Source organism: Diceros bicornis, chromosome 2 (genome assembly GCF_020826845.1).
Source record: "Diceros bicornis minor isolate mBicDic1 chromosome 2, mDicBic1.mat.cur, whole genome shotgun sequence".
NCBI lineage: Eukaryota > Metazoa > Chordata > Mammalia > Perissodactyla > Rhinocerotidae > Diceros > Diceros bicornis.
The window spans coordinates 85,345,692-85,369,485 of record NC_080741.1 but is presented as its reverse complement, the minus strand read 5'-3'; the positions used below and the strand labels follow the sequence as shown (position 1 = coordinate 85,369,485).

The window sequence follows — 23,794 nt, the reverse complement described above, 5'->3', positions numbered from 1 at the left end:
GGCCCTCCCCAGTTTGAAGGGACCAGGGCAGTGTAAAGACACATCCATCTTCGAGGGAGTCATGGAAACTGTGTTGTGTTTGACTGTCCTGAGTTAAAGGGCTCAACTGCTGGTAGCCTTGCAGCTCTGGAGCTGGGGGCCTGAGTTGGGGTCCCTGGAGAAGACACTGTAAGCCCCGACCAGAAGCAAGAGTGCCCCCAGTGAGATGAAAGGGCAAAAGTAGAGGCCTCAGACTTGGCCAGGCCCCCTTCTTTTGAGTAAGGGCCCACCTGGGGACTGGGGGAGGACTAGCTGAGCTCCATTGAGTCTGTGCTGGGGGCTGAAGCAGAATCCTTTTGGATGCTTTCGAAGAGGGCTGCGAGTTCAGGGTTGGATCGGATTTGAGAAGAAAAGTCGGCCATGATGGGGCTTTTCCCCACTTCAGGGATGGTCAGCAGGGCGGCCACTGCCCTCATCGCAGAGCGCTTCAGTTCATCTTGCTTCTCAAACTCCTGCTTCACGGAACCAGCTTTGACCTAAAGCCAGAAACAGTGAACAACGAGCCGTCCTTTACTGACCTGGCCTTGCACCACAGCCTCCTCACTGGGCCTTGTTTCCTCGTGACCAGCTGTGATCCTCGCCAGCTTAAAACCGCACACTCCCCTGCTTCGGGCTCCTGTGGTTCCAGCCTCCTGAAGCCTTCCTCCACCTCTGGGCTTTTACACTGGCTCCTTTCCTCAGAGGGTGGTTCTCTGTCGTTCAAATCATCTCTCATGTCACCTAAGGGGCCTCTGAGCAGCTGATGTAAATTGCCCATTTTCGTTAATAAATAAGTTGATGGTGACAATTGCTGTAAAGTGTTCAGTTAATTGTCTCCTTGTCCTGACAGGAGGCATCAACTTAGCTTTATCTACTGTGCTGCACACAGGCTCTTGGTACCATATGACTTAACTGCATGAATGGATTACTGTGACCGGCTCTAGCTGGCCTCTTCGCCCACCCAAGTCCCTGCCCCTGCAGTCCATTCTGCAGAAGGCAGCTGGAGAATCAACGCCCCAGACTGCCTTGCCTGCTTTCTGTTTCCCCATCCCCCACCATCTCCCACTTACTCAGAGAATCTCGGGAACCCCCCACTGCTTATGGAATAAAGTCCAGATTCCTTCTGCTCGCCTCTCAAGGCCTTCCACGACTTGGTCCAGACAACACTTAGGCTCTTCCATAAAGAGTCTAGTGGTTAAGAACTTGGCGTTGGGGTTGGACAGTCCTGGGTTTGAATGGCTCTGCTCTATAAGAGCTGTGACTTCAGGTGGTCACTTCTTTGAGCCTCACTTCCCCATCTATGAATAAGAGCCTCCTTTTCACAGAGTTACCACGAGGGTTAATGACTTAATACAGGTCCATTACCCTTTCTCTTAAACCCTTGGGGCCAGATGTGCTTTTTGAATTTGGGATTTTGGGGGGTTTTAGGAAAGTGATACTGTACAGATAACATGGGTCTGGTACAATATTCTGTAATCAAATACATTAATATTTCCCCCACTAAATTTATGAAAAATTTAAGAATATTATGAATATGACAATAAGAGAGAAATAAAGGTTATAAACAGCCTCATGCTAGTTCAAGTCAAGTTTTGTTGCCAAACAAGTTACTAAAAAGCTTTTGGTTTCCAGAGCTTGGTAGGTTTCAGAATTGTGGGTGAGGGGAAGTAGATGTGACAAGCTCTCATCACCACGGCATCCTCTCAGCAGCCAGACTGACTGGCTTTTGTGTGGGTGGGCCTCAGATCAAAGTGAGTGAAGGGGTCTCCTGACTCTGCAGTGCCACTGGCAGCTCCTCCCTGTGACTGGCACTTTTCTCCATGCTGTCCAGTTCAAAGAAAAGGGGACACGATTTGGCCGCTGAGACTGCCCGGAGTTCAGTGGCCCTGCAGAACCACTGTTTTCTTTGATTAACTTCATACTAAGCAAATGTTAAAAATGGAAACTTACAAGGCAGGTTTCTATTAATAAATTACTAATTTTATCTGTTTCATCCACATAAGATTTCAGTTTTTTGGAAAAGGTTTTGCTACTTGAAAATCATTGCTCTACAGGTATCCTCTTTAAGCTCCAATCTAAAATACTCTGCCCTCTTTTTGGTTAATTCCCACCCTTCCAAAACCCAAATTAGTTCTTTCATTCAGCAAGAATCTTCTGGGTACCCCCTGGGTGTGCCGGGCTCTGTTCCCAACACTGCAGCTTTCCATGAGGCCTTCGTCCCAGATCCTGACCCTTGAGGCACTCCAGTCTAGCAGCAACTCTGCCCTATATCAATCAGTCAATCAATCAATGATTTCTATCTGTCTAAGAGTCTGACTCAGTTTCCCAATTAGGATGTGAGAGGAGGGAGCCTACCATGTTCAATGTTGCATCCTTAGTACCTTGCACAAGGCCTGGCACCCAGGAAATGTTTAATGAATGAAAGAAAGAGACAAAGCTGGGTTTGAATCCCAGCTCTGCAATTTACTAGCTGTGTAGCCTTGGTCAATAACTTAACCTCTCTGAGCCTCCGTTCCCCTGTGTGTACAATGGTAAAAATAAGAAGTACTTTATAAGGTGACGCTAATAATCAAATGAAGCACTTCATACACCACCTGTACCGCGGGAGGTTCTCAGTAAATGGTAACTATGAACAGTCTGCTGAGGACCCAGCAGGTGCACCCAGGGCTGGGCAGGGGGCTTACCTTGGCGGTGCAGGTGGCCCTGAGTGGCTCAATGAGCCGGTCCACCCTCTGCAGGACGGGCGCAGGACACAAGGTAGCCAATCGAGCGAGCATGATGAAGGTCAGCATCTGCCCAGGGGGAAAGAGACAGAGTTCTTGGTAAAATGGCCCAAGACCCAAAGCAGCAGGCCCCGGGGAAGAGCAGAGGCTCTGGACCCACACCCGGAGCTCAGTGCCAAACTCAGCACTGATTCCTGCAGGGCCCTGCCCGAGCCTCGCCCTCTCTGGGCCTCAGTTCTCGCATCTGTAAAGTGTGCATGATAAGGCCTACTATGCCAACTACACTCGGCTGTCCTGAGGAGGATCAGATAAGAGAGGTACCAGGAGGCGGCAGTTCTCAAGCTCAGATGCCCACAGGGCCAGGCAGATACTGTGCATGAAAAAGAGGGCCAGGTGGGAACTGGGAAGGAGTAAGTAGTCCGCTCTCCAGACAGTGGCTAGTTAGCTCCAGCCGGTTGTGGCTAGGTGGGACTGTGGCCAGGGTTGGACTGTTTTCAAAAGAAACCCAGATTTTCATGTAAAATCTCTCAATTTTTAAGTGTTGGCACCTGATAAAAACAACAACAACAACTGTGTGAGCCAACTAAACACGTCTACAGGCCTGGATTCAGCCTGTAGGAGAATAACAGTGCCCTCTGTTGAAAATGGTAAAGACCCTAGGGCCGGCCCTGTGGCTTAGTGGTTAAGTGCACGCGCTCCGCTGCTGGTGGCCCGGGTTCGGATCCCGGGCGCGCACCAACGCACCGTTTCTCCAGCCATGCTGAGGCCGCGTCCCACATACAGCAACTAGAAGGATGTGCAGCTATGACATACAACTATCTACTGGGGCTTTGGGGGGAAAATAAATAAATAAATAAATAAAATCTTAAAAAAAAAAAAAAGAAAGAAAATGGTCAAGACCCTAAAATGATACGGTTGTCTGAAATCCACATGCATGCCCTACCCATCGCCACCAGCTATGCACTCTGCCCTGATCTCCCCAGGCCCCACAGCAAAGGAGGAGCACTGCGGCCAGAGCAGCAGAGAGCACGGCATTAGCCATCACAAGCTATGACTGCGGCTCCTCCACTCCCGGGGTGTGTGACTGAACCAGCCAGGTCGCTGTTTCTCCCCTGTAAATTGGGCATCACGGACTCGCTCTCCAAGGGTTAATGTGAAGACTTGACAAGATAACTGTCGGTGCTCAATAGATGTCACACCCACCCTCTTCAGCAAAGGGGGCCTGGACACGGGTCCAAAGGCTGCTCTGACGCCCAGCTCTGTCCTGTGCTCCCTGGAGGGCGGGCAAGAGGGGCGTGTGGCCAGAGTGGGCGAGAAGAGTAGAAAGACATGCTCGAGCGTGGGAAAATTTCCCATGAAAACAACTCACTTCTATCACTCGACAGTGGGTCTTGGCTAGCTTTCACGTCAGTGCACAGGGATCCTGCCCCTCTTTTCAGTACTGCTGGCACTCCGTGCCGGAGGCACCCAGGTTGGGCCAGCCAGAACTCCCGGAACTGTGTTCTGGGGACACCAGCCCCCTGAGACATCTCTTGAACACCACTCACGCCCAAATGGGAGAACCATGGCACACCCTTCCCCCACCTGGAGACGCTCGCTTAACGCTGTGAATCCCAGCATTTTCCACTAGTTCTCAAAGAACTAGTATTCCATGGCATACACTTTGGGAAGACCCAACCCCTCTTTAAACCAAGAGCTTGGAGCTGGAACAGCAGGAAGCATAATTCATTTCTTTTCTCTTTCTGGGGGGTTGGCAGGGAGTAACAGTTTAAAACAGTAATAATAAAGGTGAGGAAGAGACAACTGAGACTAGACGTGCAGGAGGGAAGGCTTCCGTGGGCTCGAGCCCAGAGTCGTCAGAGCGTGCCCACCACTCTCCAGCAATGCTGGGGGAGGCCTGGCCTTTGGGGGCCCACTGACAATGGGCACCAAATGCCTAGAAGGACCAGGCTTTTCGCCCAGGATCCCATTGAGAGCACCAGGTGTCATGGTGAGGCACCAGAGCGTTCTCTGCAGTGTTGTTTATAATAGTGAAAATGTGTCAACAACCCAAGTGTGTAACAGTGAGCTCAATGGAAGTGGTAATTCCTGTGGTCATGAGGGTGAGGACTGATACATATCGACAATAAAAGAGCAACATCCAGTAAACATAAGCTAAAAGTCAAAGTACCATACGTGGTGGGCTCTTACTTCTGTAAAATACACGCCACATACCTATCTCCACGGCTTTGAGAACAGCAACCCTGCCTGTCACGCTGCCCTCTGTGTGTTGGCACTCACCAAATATTGGCTAAGTAAATTAATGAATGGTTTTTTGTGCATCATCCCAGGAAACATACTGAGATTTACAACAGTGGTCCTCTCCAGGTGGAGTGGAGTTTTTGCATGATTATTAATTGCTTCTTTATTTGCTTTTATATGTCTAAATCTTTTAAAACAACCATGTATTACTTTGGTTATTTTACATTGGTTTTTCATTATAAAAGTGATTCATGCTCATTGTATATATTTTTTAAAGCTACAGAAGGATATAAAGTGAAATCTGTCTCCCCCTTCCCTGCCAGCCCCTGCCTAACTCCCATGGGTAATAATAAAATGGCGCAAACTTCTGCAACTCGCTTTTATCACCCAACAGTGGGTCTTGGCCATCTTTCACATCAGTACACAGAGGTCCGGCTGACTCTTTTTAACACTGCTAGAATTCCATGACTGGAGGTACCCCATCTACTGAGCCCGCTCCCAGTGAGTGGACGTTTAGGTAGCTGCCAGCTTTTCCCAACCCCCAGAGAGCTGTGATGAACAATCTTGAACATAAAACTCCGAGCACGTGTTTAGGGATCAGTCCAGAGGAGACAGAATTGCTGGGTCAACGGCTGTGTCTGAGATTTCTAAATTTTTCTGCTTATTGCCAAACCATCCTCCAAACAGCTTGCCCAGTGTAGACGCCCACCTAAGGTGTTTGAGGTGTGGGTTCTTTTTCTTATCGGAAAAGAACAAAGCAGCTATTTTCACGGGGGTGCCTGGGGTAGGGAGTGGCGGACAAACAAGCAGTGGGCCCGGGGCGCCTGGCTGTCCGCTTGGTGCAGGGTGGGTGTGGGTCCGGCAGGGGATTGTCCTACCCGGATATCGTAGTGGTCCTTCAGGCCATCCTCCACGTGGTTCAGGAACTCGCAGATGTCCAGCTGGCCCAGGCAGCTCTCGAGCAGCGAGTACATGCATTCGAAGGCCGCCTTCCGCACGTCCAGCCCATCGTCCACTGTGTGCTTGAAGGGTCCCATCTCCACCTGCAGGAAGGAAGGATGACGAAAGGTTGGGGGATGTGACCCCAGGGTGTAGGAAGACCTCTCCTAGTTCCTGCTGCACACCCCACACCTGTTGTTCAGTCCTGTGTCCCACCCCCAAATCATGCCTCATACACTCAATCTCCACGCCTTTGCTCAGCCTGCAATGCCCTTTCCACCAAATGGTAACGGCAGTAACAACAATTACTATCATAATCTACTGAGCAGTTATGATGTGCTAGGCATTGTACTGTGTGCTTGACAGATGACATTGTACACAAGCATCACAACAGCCCTAGGAAGACAGTGCTACTATTAGCCCCATTTAACATATGAGGACATGTGTGCCCGAGGACACACAGCTAGTAAGCAGCTGAACCAGAATTAAAAACCCAGGTCTCTCGGAAGCCATGAGGCTCTGCTCTTTCTTTTTCTTTTTTTTTTCTATTCACAAAGAAAAAGGTCCAGTCCATCTTTTAATCTTTTTCAAACGTTCCTGACATTACAGAACTAAACTGAAATGTATTGATATTCCACTCTTACATTTCCATGACAAACAGAAAAAACAATTTCATGAGCCAAAAAAAAACAGGGAGAAGCTTATAAAACTAAATATGGATCTCAGCATTGACAGCTGAGCAGAGAAAGGAATTAAAACACTTTCTTTAAAAAATCACAAGTAGATGATCAAGTGTGTAGAAACTGAAAATTTACAAACTATTTAAAACCTGGCATCGCTGACTGTTCAGAAACTACACAGATAGATCATGGGCGGTGATGAACAGCAGAAAGGGACAATGGATGACCTGCATGGTTCTGGCTGCTCCCCAAGCCGCCCGTCTCCCAGGACTGCCTGACATTGATTAGATACTGAGCCAGACTAATGCCGGCAGCAGATCCAGTGACGGTAACCCACTCATCAGTAGATCCTTCCAACGCGTTCGCAATTTGATTTGCACCCCAGACACCAACAGATCTCATTGATTGTGGTGCCTTGACACCCAATTATGCAGCCCATCACATCGTTTGAAATGGTGAGTTCATGAGAAGTAGTCTGAGCAGATGCATCCAAACCCCAACAGCCTTTCACCCCTGGAGAGCTGGAGTCAATGCCACTGAATCCGGTGTTGCCATGCGTCATGGGAAAAGGAGGCTGTTGCACTGCCAACGGGTGCAGCTTGGTCAAATCTGGCTGTGGAATGGCATACTGTCCTTGAATGGAATAGGCCTCTAGAGGTCCCTCCAGGTCAGGGCTGAGGCACACGGACGGAGTGGTGTGGGGAAAGCTCGTACTGTCACTGCCTGTTGCTGTACCTGTCCTGACAACCTGCAAAGATGACCAGAGAACTGGACAGCGTGGGCCAGTACGGGACGGTCACGCCCTTCAGGGGGACTCCAACATGACCACGCAGATCTGTTTCACACACTCAGTGATGGACTGCGGAATGCCAGCAACAGTGATGGCCCGCTCAGCTGCGTTGGGGAGCATACCCCCTGCCACCTGGACCTGAGCCCCAGTACTCACTCGTATTTCCTTGATCTTGCAACCACCTTTCCCAGTGAGGGAGCCACACTGACAGGCAGGGACCACCAGCCTCAGGATGACTAGGGGTCTACTGGCACCTGTGCTATTGGTCACAGTGCTGCTGATGTCCTCTTCCAGTTTGTCAAGGATCACAGCAAAGGCTTTGAAGATGGCATTAGTGGGCCCAGCCAAAGTAATAATTCTCTCGGGATAATTCCCTTCTGAGATGTTAATACGTGCACCGCTGTCCTTGCGCATCTTCTTAACTGATTGTCTTTCCCTTCTGATGATACTGCCAACTTCCTTTCCAGGCATAAGTAGCCGGATGGTGAGTGACATTTAATCCACCTCAATCACACTGGTGTCCATGTTGAGCAGTGTTCTGGGGAGCTGGACTTTGAGTGGTTAAGTCTTTGGTCACTGGTGGAGTGAAAGCCAAAAACTGCACGTGTGAGGCCACTGAGGGGGAAAGGGGAGGAGGCAGGAAGGGGAAGGGTGGGAGGCTGGGGGTGGAACAACAGGGGCTGGGTGGAAGGCGAGGGGGGACCCCCCGCAGGCGAGCGGTGGGCAGAGGAGGAAGAGGGGCCTGGGGGAGGAGGAGGAAGAAGCGGGAAAGAGAGCCGGGGTGGGTGGGAGAGGGCGCAGGCTGCGGCTGCTCCGGCTGCTGGGCTGGGCGAGGCTCTGCTCTTAATGGTAAACTCTTTCTCACCCCTCAAAGCCCAGCTCAAATGCCCTGTTTTTTGGGAAACTTTCCTAACCCCTCTAAACAGAGGGGTTAGGAACCACTGACACCAGGTGGTTCAGACCTTTTCATTACATCGTGCGATAACTTAGCTATTAAATCAGTTTTAATCTCTGCTCTGCCCCTTAAATCCTTACTGCACCAAGTGGGCTCTGAATAAGTTAAATAATCAGCAGAGTGGGCGTCTCTCTCCTTCAGGAGGCCGTGAGCTCCCTGGTGGCAGAAACCATAACTGGTCCAGCTCTGAGTCCTGGCACTCGGACCCAGGGCTGGTGCCCCGTGAACACCTGCTGAGTGCTGAGTGACAAGCGAGCCACCATTACCGAGTGCTGACTGTGTGCCAGGAGCAGTTCCGAGCACTTGCGAGATTTAACTCTTTAGATCTTCTCAAAACCCTGTGATGTGAACGTGTGAGGAGAAACAGACTCAGAGCAGATCAGGCTGCCCTGGCCGGGGTCACTGTGAACTAACAGAAAATAAATATATTGGTCTCTGCCCCTGGTTCCTGGCTCAGGGCTCCTAAAACTCTTGTAAATTCCCACGTGACAGGAGCACTAGGAGAAGCTTTTGTTCTGTTGAGGCGACTCTGGGCGGGCTCCTGGATGGGGGCTGGTCACCAGAAAGACCAAGCCGTGATTAGAAGCTTGGCATTTTCAGCCCCACCTTGATCATGCCTATGTGAGGAAGCCTCCATAAAATCCCAAGGGCATGGGGTTCGGAGCGCTTCCAGGTTGGTGAACACATCCACACGGGGAGGATGACGCACCCCAACTCCACCAGGACAGGAGCTCCTGCACTCAGGACCCTCCCAGACCTCCCCGCTGTGTATCTCTCCATCTGGCTGTTCATCTGTGTCCTTGATCACATCCTTTAACAAACTAGTAAAAATAAGTAAGTGTTTCTCTGAGTTTTGTGAGCCACTCTAGCAAATTAGTCGAACCCAAGGAGGGGGTCATTGGAACTTCCGATCTATAGCCAGCTGGCCAGAAGCAGAGGTAACAACCTGGGCTTGCAACTGACATCTGAAGGTCGGGGGCAGTCTTATGGGATGTGTTCTCTGTAAAGGAGACACACTGGAAAGAACTGGGCTTTTTTCCTACACAGAAGGTGGAAGACTGGGGTTTTCCCTTTACAGTCACACAGCTGGGAAGTGAAGGGGCCAGACTTGACCCAGGCCATGTGGCCCCCGCGCCTGCTCTGAGGAGCTTGACCCTAATCCTCGCCACAGCCCCACCCAACAGGCCTGAGGGCTCCGGCTCTGTCCCCACTGGCCTCACCTCTCGGATGAGGTCCCGGCGGATCTTCGTCTCCTGGTAGAGGAGGGGCAGGATGTCATCCAGCAGGTCACGGACCAGCGAGGGCTTGTTGTGCACGGCTGAGTTGAAGAAAGCCAGAGTGGCTCGGCGCACATTCAGGTCTGGGTCCCGCAGGCTCTCCATGAACTCTCCTGGCAGACAGATGAGAGGGGGTGTGAGGGACAGCAGAGCCAAAACACAAACCACCTCGACCTCCCACCCAGTTATCGGCTTAATGTGAGCTGTGCAGACCCGGCTGGATGCGGTGAACATGTTCCGAGCATCAACTCTGTGCCAGGCACAACAAGCTTTCAAAGTCCAGATAAGAATGCGGACTCAAATCTGGCCTGGGCTGAAATCCAGACTCTACCACTCCCTAACTATGGGACCTTGGACAGCCTCAATGTCCTCATCTGTAAACCGGGGTAATAACAGTATCTACACTGTAGGACTGTTTTTAGGATTAAAAATGTGGTAATGTCTACAAAGCACATGGCGGAGTGCCTGGCACAGAGTGAGGACCCTCTAAATGTTAACTTGATATTATTACAGATGAGGCTCCTGAAGATCAGAGAGGTGAAGAAACTTACACAAAGTCACACAGCACTTCTCTGAGCATACTTTTTTGTGTAGTTTAGACTTCTGAATAACAATGTTAATGTTTCATATACTCAATAAACAAAATAAAAAATGAGAGAGATCTCTAAAGAAAACTAACTGTATTTCAAATGATTAATATAACCACCCAGGTTATGAAGGAGAAAACAAACAACCAAGTAACTTCCACAGTATTTTGACTAGATGCCCTCAGGCTAAAGACAAAAGAACTATAAACAAAGATTGATTTTTTGCAGATAAGGGTTAGCAATTCTCAGACTACTTTCTGGGTACTCCAGGATTAAGCAAATAAATATCTTGTAGATAACAGGAGTTGGGTGTCTCACTGCTAAAAGAAGCGTATATGGAAAGGGAGAAGCTAGAATGAACCCTGTAGGACTGGACTGGAATAGGAGGTAGCTATGAACACATGGTTTCAAGACAGACAGAAAGAAAGAATGACAGATAGAAAAAGAGAAATTGATGTGAATGAACGTATGTATATATAAATACATTACATATGTGTGTCTGCCTGTGTAAATACATGCGTACATACATACAGTGCCTGGGTCTGTCTGCTGAGAGGGCCTAGAAGCAATGGCACCCCAGCAGCAACAAGTACACCCAGTGTCCAGATCTTGGATTCTAAATGCCATTCTCCACTAAAAGGAAAAAGGGCTGCTTAGAGAAACGGCTGATTTCAGGGCTGGGGCAGGAAAGGTTCAAGATAAGTCTGGAGCATCTTATTGTGCCAAAAAGTAAGGATATGCTCAAAGAATGATGGAAACGTCAACAGAACACAGGAACTAGCATGAAGGGCTCCTGCTGGCTAAATATGAGACAATCCTGAGAATCAAAATAACAAAGACAGTAATAGATTATAACCCACTGAATGAAATAGGAATCCGTGAGTCTATAATGATATAAATAAATAAGTAAATAAAGAAATAAATGGGGGAGAAGGAAAAGTTCTTCCTGAGAATAAAATGCAAACTAATAAATATGGAAGGAATGCTGGAATTAGAAAGCTGCCATTTGGCAACTGTCAGTAATCATTGATTCAGGCAAGAATCCACCGTGGACGCAAAACACAGTGGGCAAAAATTTGATCAGGAAGAGGATATTTTGATAGACTGAAAAATACTTATTCACAGATATCACCTTACATCCGTGAGAATGGCTATAATCACCAAGACAAAAAATAACAAATGTTGGAGAGGCTGTGGAGAAAAGGGAACCCTCATTCACTGCTGGTGGGAATGCAAACTGGTGCAGCCTCTATGGAAAACAGTATGGAGATTCCTCAAAGAATTAAAAATAGAAATACCCTATGATTCAGCTATCCCACTACTGGGAATCTATCCAACAAACCTGAAATCAACAATCCAAAGAGGCTTATGCACCCCTATGTTCATTGCAGCATTATTCACTATAGCCAAGAAGTGGAAGCAACCCAAGTGTCCCTCGACTGATGACTGGATCAAGAAGATGTGGTATATATATACAATGGAATACTACTCAGGCATAAAAAAGACAAAATCGTCCCATTTGCAATAACATGGATGGACCTGGAGGGTATTATGTTAAGTGAAATATGCCAGACAGAGAAAGACAAACACTGTATGACCTCTCTCATATGTGGACTATAAACCAACACGTGGACAGAGAAAACTGTATTGTGGTTACCAGGGGGAAGGGAGTTGGGGGGTGGGCACAAGGGGTGAAGGGGCGCATTTATATGGTGACTGACAAATAATAATGTACAACTGGAATCTCACAATGTTATAAACTATCATGACATCAATAAAAAAAAAAACTCTCATAAAAAAATAAAACTTATTCATTCCAAAAGAAAAGAAGAACTTGAGTGTGGAGAAACCTCAAGGTCTCCACCTTAACCAGGTGATCAGAGTTACCATCACCAGAAACGGGACAATTCGCCATTGTGTGCCTACCTATGTGATGCATTGGGAAGAACATAACGTCTCCCAGCAGAGCAGGATTCAAACCCAGGGCCGGCAGCCCCTGAGCCCCTTCTACTGTGCCATGCTGGCACCTAGGTTCCCCCACTCTCTGTGAGAACACAGCTGTGGGGAACTGGCAAGACCTGAGTTCAAATCTCCTCTCTGAGCCTTAGTTTCCTCATCTGTAAAATGGGGCTAGTCCCACATTCCATGCAGGGGGCCATGGGGATTAACTGAGATGAGGTATAGGACAGGGCCTAGCATGGCACCTGGTGTACAGTGAGAGCTCAAAAACCGTGCTTCAAACACACAACAACCACCACCGAGCACCCAGGTGGAGACCCCTGGGGCTGCCAGCCACAGACAGCTCAGGCAATGGAGGGGACCAGGGCTGGGCAGCATGTGCCCACTGGGTCAGGACACAGAACAAAGTTGTTGCTGACGATACCGCTGTAGCTTCTGGATGTGTTCTCCAATTCAGAGTGCAGCCACATCTACTGACCCCTTGCTTTCACACAACAGTGCCCCAGCAGGTGGGGATCAGCACCCCCATTTCATAGCAGGAGGAGATGACCTGTCCACGCTCACACAGCCAGGGAGCGGCAGAGCCAGGATGCAAACCCGAGGCTGGCAGACTCCAAAACCGCTCCACTCTCCACTAGGCCGCCCTGCCCGGATGCGGAGGACCAGACTCCACTGCAGTCCAGTTAAAAGCCTGCAGGCTCAGAGCTTTAAAGGGCTGAGGGGTCTGTCTTCTCTAGGAAAAGCCAGGTCCTGCAGAGCCCAAAAGAGGGCTCACCCTCCTCCCAACGAAGGCTGTTTTCCTCAGGACAGAAAGTCCCTCAGACAGGATGAGCTGGGGAACCGCTCTCCCCTACCCCTGTGCAGCCCGACCCAACCTGGTGCCCACTGAAGGCAATGCACGTGAGAGGCTGACGGTTTCCACTTCTAAAGGCCTGTTGTGTCATGGAGCACTTTCCCCCTCAGAAACCCACGGGGTCTCCAAAATAACCTTAGAACGTGCAGGTAAGGTTTCTCACCTCCAATTTACAGATGAGGAAACTGAGGCTCAGAGGTGAGAGGGGCATGCTGGCTTCACCCAGCAATTCAGTGGCAGCGCAGGGACTTGAACCCAGGCCCCGCTGCCCGTCACAGGGCTGAGGTGGCTTCCCGGGTCTCCAACACCCCTTGGCCAACACGTAAGAAAAATCAGCCCAAGCTCAAAGCCTGGGTGGAGGGGACTGCGCGGGGCAGGGGGCAGAGGGGAGGGGGTGCTCACCAGTGAAGCTCTTCAGGAGGGGGTCAATGGAATGGGGCTGGTCCGAGATGAGGAACTTGACTGCTGTGATGACAGTGCTCCGGGTGTGCGGCCGACCTGCAGGACAAGAGGCAGCGGATGGTGAGGGGCAGGGCCAGTCCTGGATGCCCACAGGCGGGCAGGTTCTAAGGCTCTCCTCTGTTCCGTGGGAGACAGAACTGCGCCCCTCCCCACTCAAAACCAGCCCCCAACTTTGGGGAAGTCGATGCTACCATTTCCCTTGGCCTAGAATCTCCCTGAATGCTTCCCACTGCGGCTGAGAAAGTAAAATGGCCAGTTCTCAGCAACTACACTGCAGGACACTGACGGAGAACCAAGAAGCCGAGATAGCAGCAGTCAGACCAGAGAAAGACTGTGCGCAGGCCGTGGGACTGCACTCTATTTTCCAGACACGTTATTTCAGTTAATCCTCAGGATGGTCCTGTGATCTGGTTGATAAATAAATAATATAATATTAATTAAAATAATTAATAAAAATTATCATTAATCCCTATTTTACAGATGAGGAAAGAGAGACCCAGAAAGGGTCTAAGGTCACACAGCAGATCCAGAATTCAACAGCTGATTCTGCGCCCCGGCCGGGCCCTCCTCCTCAGGCCTGCGTTCTCCAAGCAGGGGCAGCTGTGCTTCAAGCCGGCTGAGGCCAAGGGGATTCCAACAGAATTCAGAGCATCCGCAAAGCCTGGTAATGGAGAACTCACTTAATTTTGCTTTTCTGCTTGCTTTCTGAGTAGAGAAGCTGAAGAAAGGGAGGGGAATTCCCATTATGTGAAGAAAGCACAGAAGAAGATTCGGGGTGGCTGATGAAGATATGCACACTAGAATAGGATTAGGTGACTTTAAAATAAGAGAAACAAAGCCAAGGGAAAACACCGACGGAAGTGAGATGGAGACTGGAGTGAGGGGTGTGCGGGAGAGGCACCTGGGAAGTCCCATGAACTTGCTAGGAGCAGGCCACTAATTTGGCTCTCAGCTTCCCAGCAGCCGGTGGTAAAAAGGAAATGTGAGGGGCTGGCTGGTGCAACAGTGTGCACGAGCTAGCAACAAACCAGAGCCTAGAAGAAGCAGGGCTGTGCCTCATGAGACTCCCGCCTCTCACGGTTCCTCGTGAGGAGCCCTGTGCACGTAGCAGGCAATGTCCTCAACGTCTTCTTCCTGTCCACACAGTGGTGAGGGCCACAGAGTGCTTGTTATAAAGCCAGCAACCCAGGGCCGGCCCCGTGGCTTAGTGGTTAAGTGCGCGCACTCTGCTACTGGTGGCCCGGGTTCAGATCCCGGGCACGCACCGATGCACTGCTCGTCTGGCCATGCTGAGGCAGTGTCCCACATACGGCAACTAGAAGGATGTGCAACTATGACATACACCTATCTACTGGGGCTTTGGGGAGAAAAAGGAGGACTGGCAATAGATGTTAGCTCAGGGCCAGTCTTCCTCAGCAAAAAAAAGAGGAGGATTGGCGTGGATGTTAGCTCAGGGCTGATCTTCCTCACAAAAAAATAAATAAATAAATAAAGCCAGCAACCCAGTAAGGGCCTAACATAATCACGAACACAGCAACAAGAGCAGTTATTAACAGTATTAATTAGGTACCACACACCACACCAAGCCCTTTGCCTGCATTATGCCAACTAACACACCCACTGACCCTCTCAGGGAACCAGCTGACCGGCTCGAGGCTGAGGGCTTCTTTTCTCAGGGGCTTTCTCTTGCCCGAGAGCCCCACAGCCCCACCTCCCGGCTTTCTTCCTCCCTGAGCTGCAGAACCCCCTGATGTGCTCTGACCTGACCACACAAAACCTGCGCCGCCCCTAGTTCTTTCCTGGCCTCCCCAAGCCCTGGGGGCATGGCGTCCAGTCCTCCTCTACATTCACATCTGCTCCGGGCTCAAGCTAGCCCAAGAGAGCTGCACTCTCTGCTGGCTGCTATATCTGGCCCCTCAGAGAACTGCTTTTTTAACCTTCGCCTGCAGCACAAGGCTGCTGTCCACACCGAGGATTCTGAAAATGGCATGATGAAAAGTTTACTGTTGCAGGGACATACTAAGGATTCTGTGTCCTCCATCCCAAAGGGTCCCCCAGGAGGGCCTGTAGGTCTCAGGAAACACTGTTGTCACGGCTCCTCTGCCTTGATCTCATACACACCTGACTCGCAGACCCAGTCATGTGAACTAGCTCACTGTGTGGGCCACTCAGACGCTCAGAGGCAAACTGCCCACCTCCGATCTGGGCCACCTGTGCCCACACCTGTGCCCCTACCTGCCGCAAGTTGCTTCCGGAATCGGGGCAGAAGGAACGGAGGGTTTACGAGGACCAGCTTCCCGATGCACTCAGCCACCACCCCCCGGGTGCCCTCCTCGGCGCCCTCGCAGCGCTGGAACAGAAGGGCCCAGATGTCCTCGGCATAGGGCTTCAGGCTGTCGGGCTGGGCGGCCCCCAGGGCCTCCCTGAGTGAGTGCAGCAGCAGGTACTGCCGCCGGGGCTCGGCCTCGATCTGCCCCAGCAGGAAGGGCAGGAAGTCGGGCAGGTTCCCAGCGCCCACGCGGCCCAGCGCGTAGGAGGCAGCCGCCCTCACATCCTCACTGGGTGACCCCAAGGCTTCCAGAAGCACCGCCTTCAGCTCCCGCTGGGGGCCCGGTCCGGCCACCTGGCCCACCTCAGCCAGTGACAGGAACGCCAGGACCTTGACAGCCGTGCTGGAGTGAGGGGACCTGGCATCACAGACCAGGCGGTTTGCTGTGCCTGCCGCCTCCTGGGGACAGGCGGCTGCGAGGGCTGCCACACACCGAGCCAGCGAGTGGAACACCTGCTTGTGCAGGCTCGGCCCGCCATCCACAGCCTGGTCGTAAACCGGCGCAGTCAGCAGGCTGAGGAGCTCGGCGTAGTCCACGCACGCGGGGCGGGTCCCCACCAGAGCCTGCAGGAAGCCTTCGGTGGCCGCCAGCACACCTGCTGGCAGCAAGGGCGAACGCAGCAGCCGCAGCAGCTCTGTGAGCACGGGGCCACTGACCTCGGCCAAAGAGGCTGGCTGGGCCTGGGTCACCGTGGTGAGGAAGTCCACAGCCATCTGGGCCACGTGCATGTCGCTCTCGCTGACCAGGGTGGGCAGCTCGGCCAGCACGGCCTGCATGGCGGAGGGAGGGAGGCTGTGTCCCTGGCTCTGGGCCAGGGCGTTCAGGGCAGCCAGCGTGGCCAGCCGCAGCGCCCGCTGGTTCTTGCGCAGGAACGAGGCCAGAGTGGGCAGTGCCTCGGCCAGGATGGGCTGCAGGTCAAGCCGCAGCGGGGACACGGCCACCAGCGTCAATGCCTTGACGGCAGGCAGCCGGGTTATCTCATTCCGCAGGCGGTCCAGAAGGAGCAATAGCGAAGGCTTCAGGTCATCCCCGAGCCGGTCACCCAGGTGGACCATGAGGTGGCCCATGCAGGAGATGGCCCGCTCCTTCACCTCCTGGTCCAGGTCAGTGGCACGGAGCCGTGCCAGGGTGGCGGCAGACATCTCTCCAATGTATGGCTCAGGGTCCAGTGCCCGAGGCCTGTCCAGAGGCCACAGGGCCCGCACCAGCTCCTGCAGCACGAGCAGGGCCTCAGCCGCGATCTTGTAGAAAGGGTCAGCCACGCAGGCCATCACAGGTGGCAGGAGAGCGGGCAGGTGTGGGTGGAAGGCCTCGGCTGGCTCCGTGCCCAGGAGCCCCTGCAGGAAGGCCAGGGCATCCATCCGGATGGTGGAGGAGCTGGAGCGGTCTGCCAGCGAGAAGATGATGCCTGCGGGGTGGGTCCAAAGGTTACAGGGCCACAGACCCTGACCCAACACAGCCCTCCCTGGATGCGGGGATGGAGCTCCCACAGGCGTCTGAGCTGGCCCAAGGCATCTGGGCTCTGATGCAGCAGATTCCAAGAGGGGAGGGCTTGGCTGGGGCCAGGGCTGAGGGACACAAGGCCAGGGAACCCATGGGAAACCAGGAAGTAGGGCCTGCACCCCAGCCTTGTTCTAACCGCTGGCAGTGGGGAGCCACCATAGGTTCCTGAACAGGGGCACCCTCCAGGACTGGGGGCTTGGGTCCAGGTTGTGGAAGAGGCCCAGGACAGCAGACACCCGGGTTGCAGTCCATCCTACCTGCTACCAGCACGGGCATGTGCTCTGCCAGGCTGCCAGGGAGGACGCCCGCCAGCTCAGTGAGGAGGCTGAAGCAGCCCTGGCGGGCCCTGACACTCCGATCTTGAAGCTGCCGCTGCAGGGCCTTGATCACAAGGGGCACCTGTGGGCAGGTAGGGGGACGTCAGGGACCAGCCAGGAAACCTCAGCCCACCACTACTGGGGGGCTGTGCCCAGGTGCATGCCCATGGAGAACCCCCAGCATGGAGAGGATCACTCCATCCCAAGCTTCCCATCACTCGCTCTGTACCAGGCCCCCGATTCCATACTCAGACCCTCTGAGGAAGGCACTATGCCAGGGTCCACTATTCAGACAGGGAAACAGACACAGAGAGACTAAGTAACTCGCTCAAGGTCACCCAGGCAGTCTGGCTCTCGGCCCTACACCCTGTGAGGGGGAAGCACTGGGGCCCCTTTCCTTCCCCAGCTAGATTCTCTCCCCAGATGAATTCATCTGCTCCCTGAGCTTCTCCAGCGAAGCAATAACTCCCAGATCGACATCTCCAACACCAGGCTCATGTGCTAACTGCCCGCCCCACATCTCAACTCGGGCATCCAAGGACCTCGAACATAAATGTCCAGAACAGAACTCTAGACATCCCCCACTCCACTGTCTGCCATCTCGCAGAGCTGCATTTCATGCTTTAGCCAGAGCCTGGAACTCGCGTGAGACCTCCCTGTACCTCACCCTCCACATCTAATCCAGCAGCAAGACCCAAGAGCTACCTCTCAAGTCTCACCCCTCCTCTCTGCCCCCACCACCCCAGTCCAAGGGACCACCCCTTTCTCCTGGACAGCTGCAGTGGCCTCCTGCTGGTCTCCAGCACCTACTCCTGCCCACCCCGTTACCATCCATTCTCCACACAGCAGCCAGAGTGAGCTTTTGCAAATGTGAATGGGATCCTATAATTCCCCTCCTATGGCTTCCAGGACCTTAGAATAAAGCTGAAACTCCTTCTCAGGGCCTGGAAGCCCTATCGGTCTTGTCTATCTGCCCCCAGCCTGTGTGGTCCGGGGCAGGGACTTCATCTGTCTATTCTCCAATGTGCCCCAGCACCTAATACAGAGGGCCGGGCACACAGTAGGTGGTCAGTACGCATACTTCAGTGGGTGGATAGATGCTAAGGCGGGCAGAAGGATGGGAAGACAGGTGGACGGAAGGGCTGTGAGCAGATGGGACGGTGAGTCACGAGCGGGGGGTGGAGGGATGGGAGAGGTGAAGGCATGCCCACCTGTCCTCGCAGCATGTTTAGGTTGCTGCCGGTCTGGGTGGGCTCCTCCACAGCCTCCAGCCATCCCTTCGGGGGCCGGGTTTGCCGCAGCAGCACAATGTAAGCTCCGAAGACATCGGCCTTGACATTCTCCTCTCGTTCCTTGAAGCGGCGGATGAGCGCGGGCGCCAGGGTACAGTGGAAGTCGGGCAGCAGGTCAGGCCTCGAGCTGATCAAGGCCGCCACGCACTTGGCCGCTGCCCGGCGCACCTTCCAGCTCATGTCATCGTCGTCACTGTACTCGTCCTCACTCTCTGGGGCAGGATCAAGACACCATGGCAGACGGGGAGCCGCCTGGCCCACCCAAGTTGTCTCCGAGGATGGGGAAGTGAGGAGCATGGAGGAGGCAGCTGGGCCTGTGCTTCACCTCTCGATGACCGTTATTCACAGGCTATTAGGTTACCTGCCATTTAATGAGCACCTACTGGGTGCTAGGGATGGTGCCAAGCACTTCAAACCCACCACCTCACTTTGACCTCACAATGACCTGCGCCACAGGGATTACTCCCCGCTGTGGAGACGAGGGAACCAGGCCTGGAGAGAAGCGGTTCAGCCCGAGTTACAGGGCAGGGAACAACTGGAGTTAAAGCCCGGTCCTCCCTCTGCCTCCAGACCTACGCTGTTTTGACTACACCACGGAAAATCTGACTTCTAAGTCTTCAGTGAGGACTTAAGAGAGCCCATTCGGGGCACAAAACCCATCCTCCGGTTTCAGGACTGGCTGTGTGATGGCTCATTTACTGGGATTCCAGAAGAGAGAGGCGATAGGGCCTCTCTTTGGCCTCCCCCCTCCCCCCAACCAGCCTGCCCCAGTCTCTCAAGGGTCCTGATTCCGGCTTCCAAGCAGGACTAGTAATAAGGAAATGTGGTTTTTGTGGGGCTTTCTACTCTCCAAGCTCCCCTGAGAGGCCAGAGCTCATCAAGTCTTCACCACACCTCGGGAATGAAGGCGCCTTGAGCTCTATTTATAGGTAATAACAGCAAGGCTCAGAGACGGTGAGAGACTCTCTTGAGGACACACAGGAAACAACTGAGCTGAGATTCAGGCTTACAAGGCCTACCCATATCACCTGGGGAGACACACATGAGGCTCAGAGGGGGATGGTTCTACAAGGGATATCCCAAGCACAGGCTCAGAGGCCAGCATGTTCCTACCCATGCTGCTCTGTAGACAACTCAGACTCTCAGAGCACTGGCATCTGGACAAGCCATAGTGGGGCGCATGGACAGTCCCACGGATGTGTCCTGTCAGCTTAGCAAATGTCCCTCTTGCAGGACTGCTGTTTGTTACCTCTACCATACGCCACCCATGAAGAAACACCTATAGCTCCCTGTTACTGACAAGAAAACGCCCAAACTCCCTTGGTGAGGCTCCAGTATGCCTGTCCAATCTCGACTCCTACCATCCCATCCATCTTGTTCCAAGTACCTTGTCAGGCCCTATGTCCCTTGCCTCCATCAATGCCCTGCTTCCAGGGCCCAGGGGCATCTGTCTGAGTGACAGACAGGACCAGAGGCATGGAAGGGAGGAAGCCAGTGAGTCCATTCCCCATCCAGGTATCTCTCCCCTGTCAGCGCCCATCATTCCACCATTAGAGCCTCACTCTGCTGGGTTAGAGCACCGTCTCTTGGAAGCCATTACTAAACAGGTACACAGTTGGCGGCACAGAGGTGCGGGAGTCTGGCTGACATGGCTCCACGTCCCAGCTATGCCACTTCCTAGCTGTGTTATCTCAGACAAATCTCTTCTCCAAGTCTCAGTTTCCTTGTCTGAAATATGGGGATGATAATAAACACCTGGTTTTCTAGGGTTATTGTAGGGAACATGAAAGAAGAGAGTGCTCAGGACACCAGCAGATGCTCAATAAATGACAGCGATGATTACTATCGTTACTGTGAGCTGTGCAGAGAGGGTGGAGACCTTGGGGGCTCCAGATTTCTGAGGGCAGGGCTGGAGCCTGAGGAAGAGTTGAGATCAGGATGGGGGCACCAAATGTGGCGCTGTCTTTGGATGGGGGGGTCCCAGGAAGGCTGCATCCATTCTACCCCTCAGCCCCAATGACAAGTTGGCCACCCACCTTGCTCACTGAATTCACTATCCTCTGTCTCCATCTGGTCCTCATCCTCATCACTGTCGTAGTTATAGTTGGGGTCATGCTTCATGTACTGGAGGCAGAGGCTGGTCACGTTGGGCACGTGAGGGCCCATTTCCTTGGGGCACCTGTGAGGCGGGATGGGGGAGACTCTGCTGGACCCAGGCAGGACAGAGTAGGGGGTGGGGCCCAGCGGTGAGCCCTGAGATCTTACTGCTTTGAAACCAACATCCTGCCCCCACCCCATGCCCGCCAACTTCCCAAAGAAACCCAGAGGCCCCTGTCTTCTGGCACCCCCACTGCACCTACTTCCTCAGGAAGGCCTCGAAAGCCTGGAGGCAGGACTCCCGGAGCTCATCATCATCCAGGTTGCAGAATTCCTCCACCAGGGGCACCAGGCGGTCCAGGTGGGCCCCTGCAGGGCCAGGTGTGTCACTGAGGCCAGGCCAGACCCTTTCCTGGCTCCCCCAGCCTGCAGCTCTCAGCCTGTCCCTGCACCTGCAGACTTGACCACTGTAAACTCAATTCAGAGGCTTCAAAGTGGAGTAGATGTGGGTTCTATCCTTGACTCTGCCACCTATAAGCTACAGGACCTTGAGCACGTCCCAACTTCTCTGATCTCAGTCTACTCATCTTCACAGTAGGGATAACAATGTCTACCAGGCAGAGATTTTGTGAAGATTAATGATATGTTCCAAAGAGCTCCACCCGAGTTCTGGCATACAGTAGGCACTCAATAAGCAGCATCTGTTGTCGAAACTATTACTCACGTCCCTGCCTTATCTCCTGCACTAGGCTGTAGCCCTGGATGGGCAAAGCCAGGAAAAGGACGGGCCCCCCACCCAGTCCCTGGGCTGTAGATTCCCCTCCAGCCCTTCTCGAGCCACACCCTGCCCCACCTTCCTGCCCAGTCAACCCTGAACCCTTGTCTGGTCTTGTGCAGGCCTCTTTCCTGGGTCCATGCTCCCAAGGGTGGCCAAGGGGTGGCTGCTGTTTGGGGGAGATGTGGGCAGAGCGTGGACTGCGGGCTGGGCCCCCACGTGTGCTCGAAAGGTCCCTTGCAGTGAGAGAGCCAGAGGGGAGGGAGGGGCAGACCTGGGGCGCCTCTACCCACACTGCCTTGTTCTAGTCCAGAACTGACTGCAAGGTGTTTCACAATAAATTGAAACCTGATTGCAGGATTCCATTTCTATAAAACTAATCTCTGGAGACAGAAAGCAGATCAGTGGTTGCCTGGGGTGGGGTAGAGGGAAGGATGGACTGCCAAGGAGTACAAAAACACTTTTGGGGGTGATGGAAATGTTCTGCATCTTGCTTGCAGCGGAAGTTTCACGGGTGTATGAAAAGGTCAGAAAACACTGTACACTTTAGTGCAGTTTATTGTGTGTACATTACCCCCCCATAAAGATTTTTAAAAATTCAAACCTGGCGTACAGGTTGTTATTAAGGTATATTTGTCAAAATACGAAGACAGAATATACTTCATTTAACTTTAGTGACATGATCTGTAATTATCGGCGAGACTCGGCGTAAGAAGGTAAGGCTCAGAAGCACCTGCAGCACGGGGCCTGCCCTCCTCCTTCCAGGAGCTTCGGCCGCGCCCCCTCACCTAGGAGGCGGCCTGCCCTCTTCCCCAGCACTTCCCTGCCTCAGCTACGCCCCCCATGTAGGAGGCGGTCTGCCCTGGCCCCGCCCCTCAGCCCGGGCCCCGCCCCTCTCCCAGTACCTCCCCGTCTAGGCCCCACCCCCTTACCGAGGCGGTGGCCTGCCTGGCGGCCGATGCTGCCCAGACACTGGATCAGGGTGCGGATGGCAGCGGGGCTGGCGGGCGCGCGCGGGCCGGGTAGCCGGTCCAGCAGGTGGTCGGCGAGCTCGACGAAAAGGTCGGCGCTGCAGGCGGCCGCCAGGTGGCCGAGCGCCCCGACTGCCCGCTTGCGCACGGCCAGGCGCGGGCTGCTCAGCTGCGGCAGCAGACAGTGCAGGAGGCTGGCGTGGAAGGCGCCCAGCGGGGCGCCCAGCCTGGGGAGCCGCAGGGGGCGTCGGGCGGGGCCCACCCAGCAGGCAGCCTGGGCCGGCACCTCCCCTCGCCTCAGCCTCTCTTAGCCTCCTCCCGGAATTACGACAACCCAAAGGCCCTTGGTAAATGCAAAGGCGCCCTGCAACTGTGTGGAGTGATTATTTATCCTGATTACAGGAGAGAAAGCAGAGAGGGGAAGGGACTTGCTCCAGGCCACTCAGTCAAGAAATGCAAGGCCTGGACTTGAACCCAGGTGACCAGGCTCCCAGTCTGGGGAGAAGGCCTGATGGTAATGGAGTGTGGGGGGCCCCAGTGGGGCTGTCCGGAATTCCTGGGAGTCTGGGCCTCGCCTCAGTGCCAACCCCCCTCAGTCTATCCCCCTCACTGAGACCAGAGTGGCCTCACGTCTACTTCTGACCTGGTCACTCCTCTGCCTGACTCCTTCAATGGCTCCCCAGTGCCCTTTGGATAAGCTGAGCCCTGGGCTCAAGGCAAGAGGCAAGCCCAGAGAATGGTTTCTGCACAGGCAGAAGCAGCCTGGGCTGGCCTCAGCAGCTCCCATCCTCACCTTCAAACCACGCCTGTGCGTGTGCTGTCCCACACATGGCCTGAGACCTTTTCTTCTCTCACTCCACAAGGACACACTGACCTCAGTCTCCCATATCTCTCTGCCCTGGGTTTCATTTATTTATTTGTTCACCTACTATGTGACAGGGCCTGTGCTGGAAGCTCCAGTAAGCAAGACAGACTCTGGTCCTAGGGCCCGACCCCATGGAGTTTTCAGCTGAGTGTAGGCCTCC

The 23,794-nt window shown here is 53.3% G+C and overlaps 1 protein-coding gene and 1 pseudogene across 3 annotated transcripts in view; both read right to left on the bottom strand.

Moving 5' to 3' along the window:
• Positions 1-89: 89 nt before the first annotated feature.
• The window catches only part of CAND2 (cullin associated and neddylation dissociated 2 (putative)), a 34,134-nt gene continuing 10,429 nt past the window's right edge, over positions 90-23,794 (bottom strand). For 2 of the 3 annotated variants that reach the window (XM_058565379.1, XM_058565389.1), the window contains exons 5-15: positions 22,731-22,996; positions 21,287-21,392; positions 20,963-21,105; positions 18,846-19,138; positions 17,575-17,716; positions 15,720-17,222; positions 13,425-13,520; positions 9,567-9,736; positions 5,861-6,025; positions 2,703-2,810; positions 90-515 (exon numbers count right to left, since the gene is read on the bottom strand). In XM_058565379.1, coding sequence (XP_058421362.1) covers positions 288-515; positions 2,703-2,810; positions 5,861-6,025; positions 9,567-9,736; positions 13,425-13,520; positions 15,720-17,222; positions 17,575-17,716; positions 18,846-19,138; positions 20,963-21,105; positions 21,287-21,392; positions 22,731-22,996 — 3,220 coding nt within the window. In that variant the 3' untranslated portion in view covers positions 90-287. Of the gene's footprint in view, positions 516-2,702; positions 2,811-5,860; positions 6,026-9,566; positions 9,737-13,424; positions 13,521-13,608; positions 13,892-15,719; positions 17,223-17,574; positions 17,717-18,845; positions 19,139-20,962; positions 21,106-21,286; positions 21,393-22,730; positions 22,997-23,794 lie in introns of those variants that run through there. The other variant, XM_058565394.1, reaches the window with a different exon arrangement.
• LOC131419917 (poly(rC)-binding protein 2-like) lies at positions 6,732-7,916 on the bottom strand (annotated as a pseudogene).